Here is a 15,033-nt window from a genome sequence, read left to right as displayed (position 1 = left end):
GTTCTTGTAGCATTAATCCATTAAATAATTGATTCTAATAGAAAATTTATAAGAAAATAAATAAAATACTAGACCTTTCCCTCGCTTTTTATACAAAGCTTCTTAATGTAAAATGGTGAAAAGTGTATTCTTCCTCATCTTCCTCCTCCCTCTCCTCTTTCTCCTTCTCTTCTTCCTCCTCCTTCTTTTTCGCCATCTACTTTTCTTCTCTGCTGTCTAAAGTATAAGTAAGTTACGAATCTTCGTCCAGTTGTAAATCAATGATAAAAGGAGGAAGCTAGGAATGATCATTTATACTGCTGCTGGAGGCCAGTCCATTGCCTTTACTTTTCAAAGTAGAAAGACTAAGAAATGTTTTTTTGGAAAGAAATCACTTGCTCCCTTCTCTAATTCCCAAAACTGTGACCCTACTCAGGGCCCAGCTCAGTAATGAGCTGTCTTTAAAATCCCACTTATGGAATTTAGTGGATGTAGAAGAGCATTGCTAAGCAAAAATGACCTGCATAGTTTCCCTTTCCTTTGATGTTTAACACAAATGAAAACAAGATATCTCTATATGCTATAAATGTGAGGTTAGTAACGTTCTTGCTGCACAACCAGACTTCAAGGTCTTCCTGGTCACTTCATGCTCTTTTAATCTGGGAGACTCTAGGGAGAGACAGAATGCTTTCTCCAACATTTCACTGTCTGGATTCCAACTCTTCTGTCTCTGTTAACGGGACATAATTTTCAAGTCCATCCATTGAAGGCTATAAAAGATCATGACGGCTTTATGTCCATCTTTGGCCACAGGAGCAGAGTTACATTAAGTAGACTGGATTGAGAGCAAGTGTCCCTCATCTCGGTTTCTCAACCCTGCTACTTCCATCAGGTGACTATGTGCATATAGTTAGGTAATTTCCTCCTTTGAGATCTTTGTTTTCTCTTCTTAGACTGTGAGGAGTAGATCAGAGGGTATAGAATGTGGATCTCAGTCACTGTAGGGTCCCTTGAAGCTCTAAAATGCCAAGTATTTTAATGTCTCTATGCTCCCTACATAAAAACAACAAATTCCTATAGCTAGGAAGTCAGTTTTAAAAATATTGCTGTTAAAAAACTGCACAAAAAAAGACCACACAAAAATCTGCACATGAACATTTACATAAACTGTAAAATTTAGAAGAAACCAAGATATCCTTCAGTAGTTGAGTAAGTGAACCCTGGGACAGCCACACACTGGAATATTATTCAGTAATAAAAAGAAATGAGCTATCAGCTCATGAAAAGACATAAGAAGAACCTTAAATGCATATTGTTAAGTGGAAGAAACCAGTTTGAAAAGGCTTTATACTGTATCATTTCAACTATATGATATTTTGGAGAAGGCAAAACTGGAGACCTTAACAAGATCAGGGATTGCAGTGGTTAAAGCAGGAAGGAGGGAGGCTGGAATGAAACGATGAAACACAGAGGACTTTTAGGGCAGTGAAACTACCATGGATGATACTGTACTAGTAGATACTTGGCATTAGACATTTGTAAAGCTCATAAAATGTATAACACAAGCAGTAAACTGTATGTAGGCTATGCATGCATCCTAAGTCACTTCAGTCGTGTCCGACTTTGCGACCCCATGGACAGTAGCCCATCAGGCTCTTCTGTCCACGGGATTCTCCAGGCAAGAATACTGGAGTGGGCTGCCATTTCCTTCTCCAAATGTAGGCTATAGATTTTAGCTAATAATAATGTATCAATATTGGTTCATCAGTTGTAACAACTGTACCATACCTGAGGTAGGATGTTAAAAACAGGTGAAACTGTGGGGTTGGGGAAGGAGGACATGGGAGCTCTGTACTTTCTGTTAAATTTTTATGTAAATCTAAATCTACTCTAGGAGCTAAACATAAACAACAAAAAATAATAAAGCTTAGTTTTCCCTCAACAAGAAGAGAGCTCTAAAGTAGTTCCAGAGTGAAATCAGTCTCTTAATAACTTACATTCCATTTTAAGCATCTCTGACCAGTGGAAGATACAGAAATTCAGGATCCTGTGTATACAAGTGAATTGGATCCTGATGGTCCTGGACCAAATTCTGCCTCTGGAGCAATGAGATCTCTTTGCAACCAGAAAGAGCTTAAAGCCCTTTTCTATTAAGGACTGAATGAGTTCCCCCAAATTATGTTTATAATCCTAACCCCAGTGCCTTAGAATGTGACTGCATTTGAAGCTAAGGCCTTTAAAGACGTAACTAATGTTAAAAGAGGTCATAAGGGTGGGGCCCTAATCCAATATGACTGATGTCCTTGTAAGACCAGGAAGAGACCCCAAGGTATGCTCAAGCAAGAAAAAAGGTCACTGAGGACACAGCAAGAAGTCAGCCATCTGGAAGCCTAGGGGAGAGGCCTCAGAAGAAACCAAACTTGCTTACACTTTGATTTTGCATGTTTAGTCTTTAGGACCTTGAAAAAATGTCTGTTATTTAAACCACCCAAACTGTAGTATTGTGTGACAGTCTTAACCAACTAAGGCACCTCCACTCTGATATTTTGATTCTAATAACTACCATTATCACCACAATTAAAAATCCAATTTTCTAATTGTTTTATTTTTTTTCTAATTATTTTAAATTTAACATTTCTTATTAACCTGGAAATAAGTTTTCTCTTATTTTTAGATTTTTTTTCCAAAATAAATTTTCATTGCTTTCAAATACATAATGACACTAAACTGATGCCTTGACATGAAATTGACATCAAATAAATGATGCAAGATTTGTTCCAGTGAATAAATGTCTGACTTGTGTGACAGTTTAACATAAGTTCTGGGCAGAGAAAAACTATCTTATACATTTTTATGTTCTTTAAATTGCTAAATATGCCATCAAAAAATACAAAATTCTTGATAAATAAGAACTGACTGAAGTGTTTGTAGCTTAAGGCATTTTGCTAAAATCTATTAAATTCATTTTTTTAGACATCTTCATTATTATTTTGAAATCCTCTTAAAGAATAATACTCAGAAAAATAAATGTCAAATTTTAACTTAGAAAAGTTAATCCTTTACCTTACCTTGTCTGAATATGAAAATTGTTTGTAGTCCCTGTATGTTCATAGTCATGAATGGCAGCGGCAAAGACCATTGCTAAAATTTCCAGTTCAGTGAGCCAGTGCTATTAAATTAAGGAAAGATTCCATCACATCAAAAAATAAAGTCAATGTTGTCTGTCTACAGAAAGCATCATTGCACACAGTATAAATCATTACATAAAATTCTTTTTATAAAGTTTAAATAGTTTTCCCTGTTTCATCTCCATTAACTGTACATAGTGGATGCTTCACAAGGTTGGTGATTGTTTAATGACTTATAAGTTAAAAATCTAGACATTATAATTTTCCTTGTTAATTGGAAAAAATGATAATTTTATATCACTTAAAAGGTAAGCTCTAAATGAATTTTGAATTTACAGCCTTATCAATTTGGGTTCTAATGAAATCATTTAGAGTTTAGTAATTTTTAACATATAACTCATACAATATTAAAATGTCTTTTAGCTCAACTTCTGTAGAAGAATGTACTATGAGAAAAGAGATGAAAATGTTTACTTTGGTCATTAGAGAAACTGAACTTAGGTTTTATATTTAGAAATTTAGAAGAGTTTCCAAGAGTTTATCATTTACTCTTCATAATACGTCTATTTTATGACTATACAGTTAAACTTAATAGCAATGAAAGAGTAAAGGTTTTCACATAAAATCCAGAGCACTGCTTCAAATACATTGATATTTTGTTGTTATCATTGATATTTTGTTGTTATAGTTTAACAAACTTTCTCTACTGTTATAAGTTCATTTAGGTAATTCAATAGTTTGTTCACCACTCACATTTTGTGTAACACTTTAACTGTATGGTTCAATATGACAATCACATGTGACTACTTAAATTAAAAATAAGTAAAATTAAGTTCTCTTTTTCAGTCACAGTAGTCACGTGTCAATTGCTCAGTAGTGGCAAGTGGCTATCTTATAGAACAGTGCAGACAGAAAATGTCTCTATCACTACAGAAGTTCTATTGGAGAGCGCTCTAAGTGGGTAGTACTTGATGGCAGGAATGGAAGATCCAAAATGACGGAAACTGCTCTTAATGATCTTATTCCATATACATGGAAAGGGCTTTGCACAAAGTAGCAGAAAAATACAATGCAAAGTACAGGCATACTTGATGAGAGCTCACAGAATAAAGGTGTAGATAGGACATCTATTTGGTGGCAGTGGATCTTGGATGAACGATGGACAAATATTGGTAGTTAAATGCAAGGTTGAGAACAGAGAGATTCTAAATAGAAAGAGTAAATGTGGAATGGTACTGTAGAGGCCTATATGGAAATTGCACTACTAACAGTACATCTGTGTTGGAGAGTCAAATGAAGGGAGACTGAAAAGAGAAGGTGGCGTATGGGAAAGAGTCGATAGATTACCTTGATTAGAGCTGATGGATTAGGATTTTGAATAAAGGTCAAGGAGAAGCCACTGTAAGTCTATGAATCAAACAGTGGAGGTGACAGTGTTGAGTTTCATGGTTGCCAAAAGGCACAGTCTTATTCATCTTTGCTTCTTTCATATAAGACATCATGGTAATTGGCACATAGCAGGAACTTAACATTTGTCTGTTGAATTGAATTTCACCAGTTTTAATATTAGGCGGAAGTAATAGGGAATGTTGGAAAGAGACTGTGCAATCAGAGAATTCTGGTTTTAAACCTGGCAAATAAGTTATTTACTCTCTCAGGCACAGTTTCCATGAAAAGAGAATTAGTGATCATCCCCCTGTGGACTTTAAAAGAAATTTAAAGTTGATATATGTGTTGCACCTATCATAAGTCTTATCATATAATAAATGCAGAATAAATGGCATTTTACTGAACTTATTACCTTAAATGGGCTTCCCTTGTGGCTCAGTTGGTAAAGAATCTACCTGCAATGTGGAGACCTGTGTTCAATCCCTGGGTTGGGAAGATCCTCTGGAGAAGTGAAAGCCTACCCACTTCAGTATTCTGGACTACAGAATTCCATGGACTATATATACAGACCATGGGGTCACAAAGAGTTGGACACAACTGAGTGACTTTCATTTCCTTAAATACACTGTTTAAGGTATTGAATCTGGAAAACAATCTCATGGATGGAGGAGCCTGGTGGGCTGCAGTCCGTGGGATCACTAAGAGTCAGACATGACTGAGCAACTTCACTTTCACTTTTCACTTTCATGTGTTGGAGAAGGAAATGGCAACCCACTCTAGTGTTCTTGCCTGGAGAATCCAGGGACGGGGGAGCCTGGTGGGCTGCCGTCTCTGGGGTCGCACAGAGTCGGACATGACTGAAGCGACTTAGCAGCAGCAGCAGCAACATATCTCTACTGATTGCAATTCAAAAATAAATGCCTCACAATTGGATGACTGAAGCAGAAATGATATTCAGAAATAAGGAGAGTTGATATAACTAGCTGCACTGTGTTTATAGGTTCATTTAATTGTGAGTCATTAAAAGGAAATGACATATTAAAGGCTTATGTTACAGGCTGAACTGGGACTGAGCCTCCAATGTCCCCATTGAGACTATGGAATTAAACACCATGAAATGAATAGCAATTTAAGTTAAACCAGATTTTGTAACCCCCAGAAATCCATTGCTTCATTAAAGAATATTGTTGTTAGAAAAAATATCACCCATCTTCTTAAATATTTCCTATTGGTTATATTTAAGGTTTACAGACTTACCTGTGATTTTTAAAAGCAACATTTTATATCTACTATGATAACAGAGACTATGAAGCTGCAATTGTAAAAAAATTAAATTAGGAAATCAGAGATAAATTTTAATTATAGATTATCTCAAAGTATTTAAAATTGTTATCTTCCTAGCTGTCAAAATTGATTATACATATGCTTCCTGTTTTTGGTCTTATTAATCTCTGCCTCCCATAAACAGTACTTCCTTCATGAATTCATCTTGTTTATTGTCACACTATCATCTTAACAATTAAATTTAACATAACAAAGTAGTTTGGGAAGAGAGAAACATTGAACATTCACATTTAACTGAAAAATACATCTATTTCATATTAGTGAAAGTAGAGCTGGGGGCTAATTTTTATCTCCTTAGTTGACAATTTACTTTATACTGGTGTCAAATGAGAATTCTAACTCAGAAAATGGTTGCTTAAATTCAAGGATTTTGTAAACACCTCATGAGGACAAGTCACAGAGAATAAGCCTGAGTCATATCACTCTTCCCAACCAGAACAGTGGTCAGCACATAACCTAAGTTCTTCTTATTCGTAATGGACAGAAATAAAGAGTTAAAATGAAGAGTCATGAGGAGTGTAGATATTGTGCTTCATCTAAGCTGCATTTTGCCCAGAGAAATGCTCAGGTAGGCTTACTTGTAAAGCCCTCAGATTATACCAGAGAAAGGTATTAACTGCCATTAACACCATGTACAGTGTTGACGGAAAGAAAGGAGGAGGAACTAACATTAATTGGATATTTTAGGCAGATGGTTTCATTTCATTTTTATAATCACCCTATTTACCATTTACAAGGTAAATGGTTTTAAATCTCATTTGTCAGATAACACAGCCAAATCCTAAAGAAGTGAATCAATCTGCAGTAGGTCACATAGCTTTCAAATGGCAGGGCAGGAATTCAAACTGAAATCTGTCTGATTCCAAAATTTCTGTTCTTTCAACAGATCACAATGTTCCTTCTGTGGATGACAATAGCCTTCATTATTTAAGGGAGGCAATATGTTAAATACATTCTTCTAAGGTTTCAAAAGCAGAATTTCTAGATTATTTAACTGGATACACTGATGGGTAGAGACACTAACAAAGCTTTAAGACTTATGATGCAATTTTCATATCTGAATTATTTTTTTTGTGTGTGTATACAATAGAGAATGTATATGTGTGTATGTGTGCATGTGTGCGTGTATAAGCCTGGGAGAATTTTAGGTTAGAAAGTCACATTAACCTGTTAGTTCCTGGTGTATCTAAAAAAGCATAATTAATAACCCCTTACATTATAGGTAGTTTTGAATCTTTTTTCTCTTTCCCTTTGAATAGACTGAGTTAGTTTGCTATAACTAACCCAATGTGGAAAGTGAGTATATTATCATAGTATTAATATATAATACAGATAAGTTGATATATAGTATAATAAATTGATAATATTTCTTACTAATTGCTGTTATGTTTTAGGAACTAGGTTACGTTTACACATATGATATCATTAATCCTCACTGTCATACTGCAAGGTGGTCGGCATTATTAAACCACATTTTAGTGACCAGGAACAGAAGTAGACAGCAATGAAGCTAGGTAGTGGGGAAGTTAGGTTTGAAATCAATATCTGCTTGCCTTGAAAGCCCACACTGCGTCCACTCTTCCAAACACTGTTGTATTGGAAGTCATTTATAAGAACAGAATTTCCATGTAGTTTGTAGAATAGAGACATAGTGGCAAACTTTTGTAGATTGGAGAAAAATTGAGTAGTTTCAAAGTATGAGGCTATTTCTGGGTGTAGTCAGTGGACTACAAGTTCCAAAGGAATAGTTTTCAAGTTACTTCTCTTCGACTCAGTATCAGAGAGAACACAATGCCAGGAACCCTCAAATATAAGCGTTCTCTTGCCAAGGCCCTCAGATGGTTTCATATCCAAAGAGTCATTTGGAAGCGGGTTGGCAGTAGATGGTGAAGCATTTGATCTTTAGCAAAAAGCTCAAGCTACCACACGCCCCTGTCACCTTGCACAGAGCAACAAGTTAAGTGACAAAAGGAGAGAGAGGGATGCAGAGGGTCAGCTGTCTTATCAGCTCTGCACTGCCTACTCCAGGCCTGAGAGTATCCCAGTGTGACACTAACAAACTGAAGGACAATGGCTCCATCGCAGTCCTGTTCAGGCAATGGTCCCATGAACATTTTGCAGCTAATAGGCTGCGCTGGTCACCTGACAGTGTTAGGCTGCTACTGGAGTGCTCTGTAAACGTCATGCTGATAAGACCATTCTGAAACAGCAGGGCACTGACGAAAACACTAATGTAAGTGACCCTGTCATCTCCATATCAAATCTTTGGGTCTTCAGCTAAATGCATATTTCTATAAGGCTTTTTTTGTTTGTTTGTTTCAAAGAACCAATACATTCATATGTGTGAAACTTCTACCACTTTTTTTTTTAATCTAAAAAGCTTATTAAAATAACTTGCAGAAAACTGTCGAGCTGGTAGTATAACCTAGTTTTGACAAAATAGTCAATACACCAAAAATTCATTTTGCTTTTCCTCTCATCATCAACCATAAAATTTCACATTAGTTTAAATGTATTTTCCTGATCCTAGACAACACTGACAGTCTCCAACTCAACTCTTTTTGTAATGGCCAAGCTAAGGGAAAAGAATTGAGTCCACCAACACTTTTCTTGTTAAAGGATGAATTTAGAAATAAGTTTCTAAACCAAACCTGCCATAGTATAGTGAAGTTATATTTATCGGTTAGTATCTCAAAAAGTGACTATGTCATCTTTACTAACAATTTAAACTTTCTAGGAGTCATGCCAGGCTGGGCCAGATTTCCCATCTCCCAGAGAAGTTGGAATAGCTTGTCAGATGCTGGAACAAGCCTTCCTTGCAAGTCTGAGGGTAAACTCAGAATTTCTCTATTTGCCTGCTAATATAGCATCCATCATCTGTTTAATGTCATCTTCAGCATAGAGATTGCAAAGCTGAACTCGGAGACTTTTATTTGGTTGCCTTTACACTTGCAGTCCTCAAGCAAAAATGTATTTTAAAACAACATCCTGGTTACCTACCACCCTAAAATGGCATATATCTTCTCCTCATACTTTATAATTAAAGCAGATATTTTTATACCAAAGCAGGCAGAGCTTTTCCATTCTATTTTGTTCGGAGGAAACATAATTAGTTCAGTTTCCATTCCAGGCTAACAGTTTCAGTTACCTTTTCAATGCCACAGAATTCAGAAAACAGGAAATGATAAACATGTCAAATGAAAACCACCTCACTATCAGATTCAAGACCAAGGCCTTAGAAAGGAAGAAGCAAGCAGATCGAACCAGAAGATGTTACAGCATTTATTCCCAGTGTAACAGCATGTGCAGGTGTCAGGAGGCACTTTGATTTTCACTCTAATTGTCACGCATAGAAAACCCAGGGAAAACAGAGTTCAAGGAACAGCGGTGACAATGAAGTCTGATTAAACCAATGGGAGCTTTAAGAGAATTTGTGTGTATGTGTGTATGCATACGCACGTATGCTGGGAAGAGAAAGAGATATAAAGAAAGTAATACATACTACTTTTTTAAAAAGTATAATATTTTAAAGCTATATATTTGAATGTTTGTTTCTACTTTTTATTGCTAACTTCTGCTTCCTCCCTTTAAGTATCAAATGAATTATGAGTAAACTTCAACCAAGGACCAAGTCCAACCATGACTACATTTGATTTGGCTCATTGGGCACATTTATGCCTTAACTGAGTGATATCTATATTTGCAACTTAAAAAGAGAATATAAAGGTATGATTACATATAATTCAGCCTTCTGAAGAGAATCTTGCTACTGCATCAGTAAAGGTTTTTGGTTTTTGCCTCCCCCAAAGTAAGCCTTAACTCCAAAGCAGTTATATTACTTGCTGATCCTGTCAATATAATGAGAATTTCTATTGAATTGTGGTGATATTCCAAAAAATTTGTTCATTAAAAGCCCCGCTGAGCTCCCAGCTACTAGCCATTGTCAACTTCCAGCTGTATGGCTGAACCACTGAGGATGCCTGCCCAGTGATGTCTTCAGATATCTGTGTCCATAGTTGCTAGCTGGTCACAATCACATCAGAGACCCCAAGTGAGAACCTTCTGTTTGGGACGCTTCCAACCAACAACCCTTGAGAAATATGATAAATTATTGTTATAAGCCACTGAGGCTTAGAGTAGTTTGTTTTGAAGAAACAGATAATTGAAACACCGGGCAGGAGTGGAATCTGAGCTTAAAGCACTGATGGATCTGCAATATTTAGGAGGCAAAAAAAAAAGATGGAGAAGTAAAATAGATAATTTCTTCAGTCGTTGTGTGAGACAGCTTTCGACAATCATAGCAAAGGGATCTTATGTAGTAAATACTTCACTGGATTCTTGGGGAGAAATGTTTATAACACACGGGTATACAATAAACTTGGAGAATCGTGTACCTGTTACAAGTTTTCAAGATCTTCAGGACTCCATATTGTGTCTGTAAGGGCTTTGCCTGGCACTAGGTAAGGAATACAGTCTCTGGGGCAGAATGATGAAATATGGAGGGGTACTAGTCATGTAGCTCTGAATGCCAGTGACCCATACCAATAAAAAGGACGTGATGTCTGAAATCTAAACAGGTAGGCAATGTATGTCGTGGGGTTTGCTAGACCATTCTACTTATTCTACTTACATGTGTTTTATGGTGCTCCTTCATGTAGGTCAACACATGAGAATTCAAAAAGGTACTTAGATTTTGGGGATCTCAACAATGACTCATACCTTGGGATGAACCCCTCCCAGTCTGGAACCTTCAGAAGGAAGGACTGCCCTTCCCTTTTTATCTCTTGGAAGTCATCCTATGCTCTGAGACATTACAGGAATTCCAGGCTATCTGACTTCCCATCATCTACTCATTGCTGTCCCAGGATTTGTACTGCTGAACCATTTATCCAGTCATCAACTGATCCATTCAGATGCAAAGAGGAAGAAGAAGAATTTGGGAAAATCCACATGAATAATTTACAAAAAGATCTATTAGGATTTGATTGTAATTAGCGATACAAGCGTGTAAAAGAGAAAAAGCTAGTGAGGTCAGCCTGGTTAATGAAATGAGGGAAGAACACTACAACTAACTTCTATTGCTAAGGCTTTTTTTCTAGGTCACTTTTCTGGAGGTTGATTCCTATGGGGAAAGTGAGTGAGTGAGTGTTAGTCGCTCAGTCATGTCTGACCCTCTGCAACAACATAGACAGTAGGTAGACTGCCAGGATCCTCTGTCCATGGAACTCTCCAGGCAAGAACCCTGGAGTGGGTTGCAATTCCCTTCTCCAGGGGATCTTCTCGACCCACAGATTGAATCCTGGTCTCCCGTATTGCAGGTGGATTCTTTACCATCTATCTGAGCCACAGGCATTTATAAATGAAAATGTCATATGGTCCAAATTTTGAAAAAATTGCAGTATATTTTCACTTGCTTCTGGAGATCTTTTTTTCACTGAATTAAAATATTTTTTAAAAATGTATATTATAGATAACTTGTTAACCCTCAAAAATCCAGAAGATAGTTACTTATAATACTTTTATGAGTATTAAAGAAACAATGAGAAAGGAATGGGATTAGATGTCGCAGACTAACAAACTTCAATCACAAAGACTTTCTTACCATGATACCTGTATGAAGCATTATGTAATGCACAGTTTGAGTGACATCAGCTGCATGAATCAAATTGTGGTATGGATTTTTGTACTTGCTGTAACCAACTTCTAGAGCTTCTGCAAAGGCAATTAGGCAAGAAACAGGAATCTGCAGAAAGTAATAATTATGATTATATTTTGACCAAAAGAGTGGCACTATATTAACACGAGCACAAAGATGTTGGGATGGGACACATTAGTGAGTCAGATGTGGGCAGTAGTTTCTTAAAGTTAAATGTGGATTGTTCAAAGAAAACTTCATTAATCTGTCAGTTTTCAATGCTGATAAGAATTATAAGCCCCAAATGTTTAATTAAGATAGATGAAATAACAGTCTTAACCATATAGCAGTCTTTAAATTTTTATATCTTCTACAGTCAAATAAGAAGGCTAGTTTTTAAAAACATAAAATTTTCCAATTAAAACTGGTAAAATCTAGTTTTTCTATCAGTAATTCAAAGAGGTTAAAATAAATGACCTCCGAGTAACTTCTAACTCTAAAAATATCATGACTCCATAGATACACACTTAGAAATCTGAATCAAATTTGTTGCTGAGATAGCTCTAAGTGAAGTTATTTAGAAGCCCTTTCAGTTTAAGAAAAGCTGCCAGAAATGGTTCATTTTGCATTTTAGGAAACTCGTATTTCTTTAAGACACAGAGTCCAATGTTTACATGAGTGTTCCATGAATATTTCAAGGTGACATTCGTATCCTGTTGCAGTGACACTATCATGGCTTTATGATACCAAGTGGAAATAAAGAAATGTCAGTGATTTGGGGAGAATAGCCATATCGTGTGGTGAACTCATCCCCACAATTCTGTGAACCCAGAAACATTTTTAGATGAATTGATTAACAAATCAATGTTTTGCATTTTCACTCTCATACAGATAACTCATTCTAAGAGCATTTTACTTTTGTTCCATGTTTCTGACCTTGAAACGGTTGATAAGATCATATCTAGTGAACAGTTCATAAATCATAAACTTCAGACTATGTTCTCCACTTGCTTCATTCAAGGCAAATACATCAAAAGACCATTTATCAACATCCTGTAGGAAAAAAGTAAATATTTTAGATGGCAACATCACATGGCTTTGTTTCTTTCTATGAATTAATTTTTCTATGAAAAATTCTTAGGAAGATCAGGAATTATACATCCAGTGGGTCAGATTTCAATTCAGCACATCAGACTTTCTTTCACCAGTATCTGATATGACAGGGACACAGTGTCTATGGATCCACAACAGTGAAGTCTATAATACTTAAGTTCTTCCCCTTAATCCTAAGGTTATCCAGTTTAATATAATAAACTGTAACCCCCTCATCCTTAGTCTCTCTCCCAATGAAAGCCATAAATCATTTTCCCAAAGTGGGCCTAATTTACAGTCAAGTTCCAGGTTATGTGGGTGATTTAACTGAGGGATAGAGGGAAGATAACCCCAATTTATCTTCCCCACCCATACACCTACTATACCGCTTGAATGTCCACATTTTAAGAGCTACTAATTTGGTTTAGACCTTTTATATTTTGAGTCTTCATTTTTTTCAAGATGCAGATACTTCCTTGATGGCTCAGTGGTAAAGAATTTGCCTGGCAATGTGGGAGACACAGGTTCAATCCCTGGCCTGAGAAGATCCCACACGCTGCAGACCAGTGAAGCCCGACTACTGAGCCTGTGCTCTAGAGGCCGGAAGCAGCAACTAGGGGGCCCACGTGCCACAACTCCTGAAGCCCGTGTGCTCTAGAGTCTGCGCTCTGCAGCAAGAAACGCCACTGCAATGAGAAGCCTGTGCACCACAACTGGAGAATAGACCCCGTTCTCCACAACTAGAGAAACACCTGCTCAGCAATGAGTAACCAGCACAGCCAAAAATAAGTAAATAAATAATTTTGTTTTAAATATGCAGGTGCTCTAGAGATGATAGAGTACTGTTTCTAGGTAGAGTAATAGCACCTTATTCCTCACTCTAACCTTGGCTGATTCATCTTTACTTTTTTACTAGGGTCAGATGGTGAGATAAAGGAAGTGGGCCTCTTCCCTGGGGAGGAGGATAGCGTTTTTGGCATTTCAGGCAATTCCCCAGGAAAGTGATCAGGCCTGTAGCGAAACAGGTACCCTATGAAAGTACCCCCTATTTGTGGGAAAGAGGGCAACGAGCAGGTATATCAAACCACTCCAGCCACATAACAATATTGATTCAGGTAATTCCAGGCAAAAACCTTGCAGAGAAGTCCACAAATGGACTTGCAGCAAGTGTTATCAGTACATTGGGCTTCCCTGGTGGTGCAGAGGTTAAAGCTTAAAGATGTATTAAGATAAGGTTTGAGTTTGCAATCATAAATCACTGAAACTTAGAAATCTACAGAAATACAGCAGAATCAGAGTTCTAATGATTATCAGAAATTACTAGCAAAGAAGGTCTAGTGTTTGCACACAGAATGGGTTTAGTATTGAACAGTAAGTAGATAACCTTAAAGCTGTATATTAATTTCAAATTTAAGCAGGCCCTGTGTTAGAACTTTTCATTTAGCATATTTCAGAGACAACAATACATAATGTAATAAGCTGTAAATCTGATAAACAGAATTCAAGCCATCTTTTAAAACTCTTTCTTTTGACAAACAGTAACAATAACTCCAAATGTAGTTTTAATCATTTGGGAACACCAAGGAAATGTTTTTTGGCTTGCTTGTGTACCTTTGTTAAATTCTTTGCATTTGGCCTTAATTTGAACCCAAAATACTTGCTTGATCTGTTTGTAAATTTAAAATCTCTCAGAGTTCTGTTAGAAGTCATTTTGCCATTAATAAAGCTCAAAGGAGACCAACAAATCTCTTACTAAATTCCGAAGCTAACACAGAGGAATCAGTTCAGACTGTTACAAAGCTGCTGTTTACAGTTCCTGCTAGGGGTTTCCAACTGAGTGAAAGGTTAATTCTCCATTTGGGGGCATTTTTTAAAATCAACAATGATAATTTATATCTGTAAACTTCTGCAGATGCTTGGCTTTTACTTTGTCACCCTGAGAACAAACAAGGCAAGGAGGTAGCTCAGGAAATTAGAATTATTAACACATTCTTAGTGATAATTCTCTACAACCTGTTAGTTCATGTCTCCTCTATACTACATTTTTGAAATCTGCTTGCATTCTCTCATATCAAAATATTCTGTTAGTTGGTTTCTATAAAAATAAAAGTAAGTGATTTTCTTGCCTACAGTTGAGGAAATAATGAGGAAATAAAAATCTTTTAAGAGCTAAGGAATAATTCATATCCAATAATATGACATTTCAGTTATATACTTGCCTCTATTATAATTTTAGAAACATGAATATAAAAAAAGCTTCTGAGAAAAACAAATTGCTTTTTTAAATGAATAAGATTGAAATCTAATATGCAGCAGAGGAAAAACAAATGCAGAGAAAAAAAAAACAAAGGAGATGCAAAGGGGATGCTTAAAAGGGAATAGAGGAACAAAAGAAATCAATATAAATGTAAACTAGGAAAGGGATTTAATATATCAAAAATAAAGTAACTTGGTATATTCTGTTGC

At 36.4% G+C, this 15,033-nt stretch overlaps 1 protein-coding gene across 1 annotated transcript in view; it reads right to left on the bottom strand.

The window, feature by feature from the left end:
- The window catches only part of PDE1A (phosphodiesterase 1A), a 381,016-nt gene that overhangs the window by 71,263 nt on the left and 294,720 nt on the right, over window positions 1-15,033 (bottom strand). Inside the window, exons 5-7 of the mRNA XM_068967526.1 lie at window positions 12,412-12,528; window positions 11,443-11,583; window positions 3,048-3,148 (exon numbers count right to left, since the gene is read on the bottom strand). Coding sequence (XP_068823627.1) covers window positions 3,048-3,148; window positions 11,443-11,583; window positions 12,412-12,528 — 359 coding nt within the window. The remainder of the gene's footprint in view (window positions 1-3,047; window positions 3,149-11,442; window positions 11,584-12,411; window positions 12,529-15,033) is intronic.

This window comes from Capricornis sumatraensis, chromosome 3 (genome assembly GCF_032405125.1).
Source record: "Capricornis sumatraensis isolate serow.1 chromosome 3, serow.2, whole genome shotgun sequence".
Taxonomy (NCBI): domain Eukaryota; kingdom Metazoa; phylum Chordata; class Mammalia; order Artiodactyla; family Bovidae; genus Capricornis; species Capricornis sumatraensis.
Note: the sequence above shows the minus strand (reverse complement) of the source record. Positions and strands in the feature narration are given on the sequence as shown.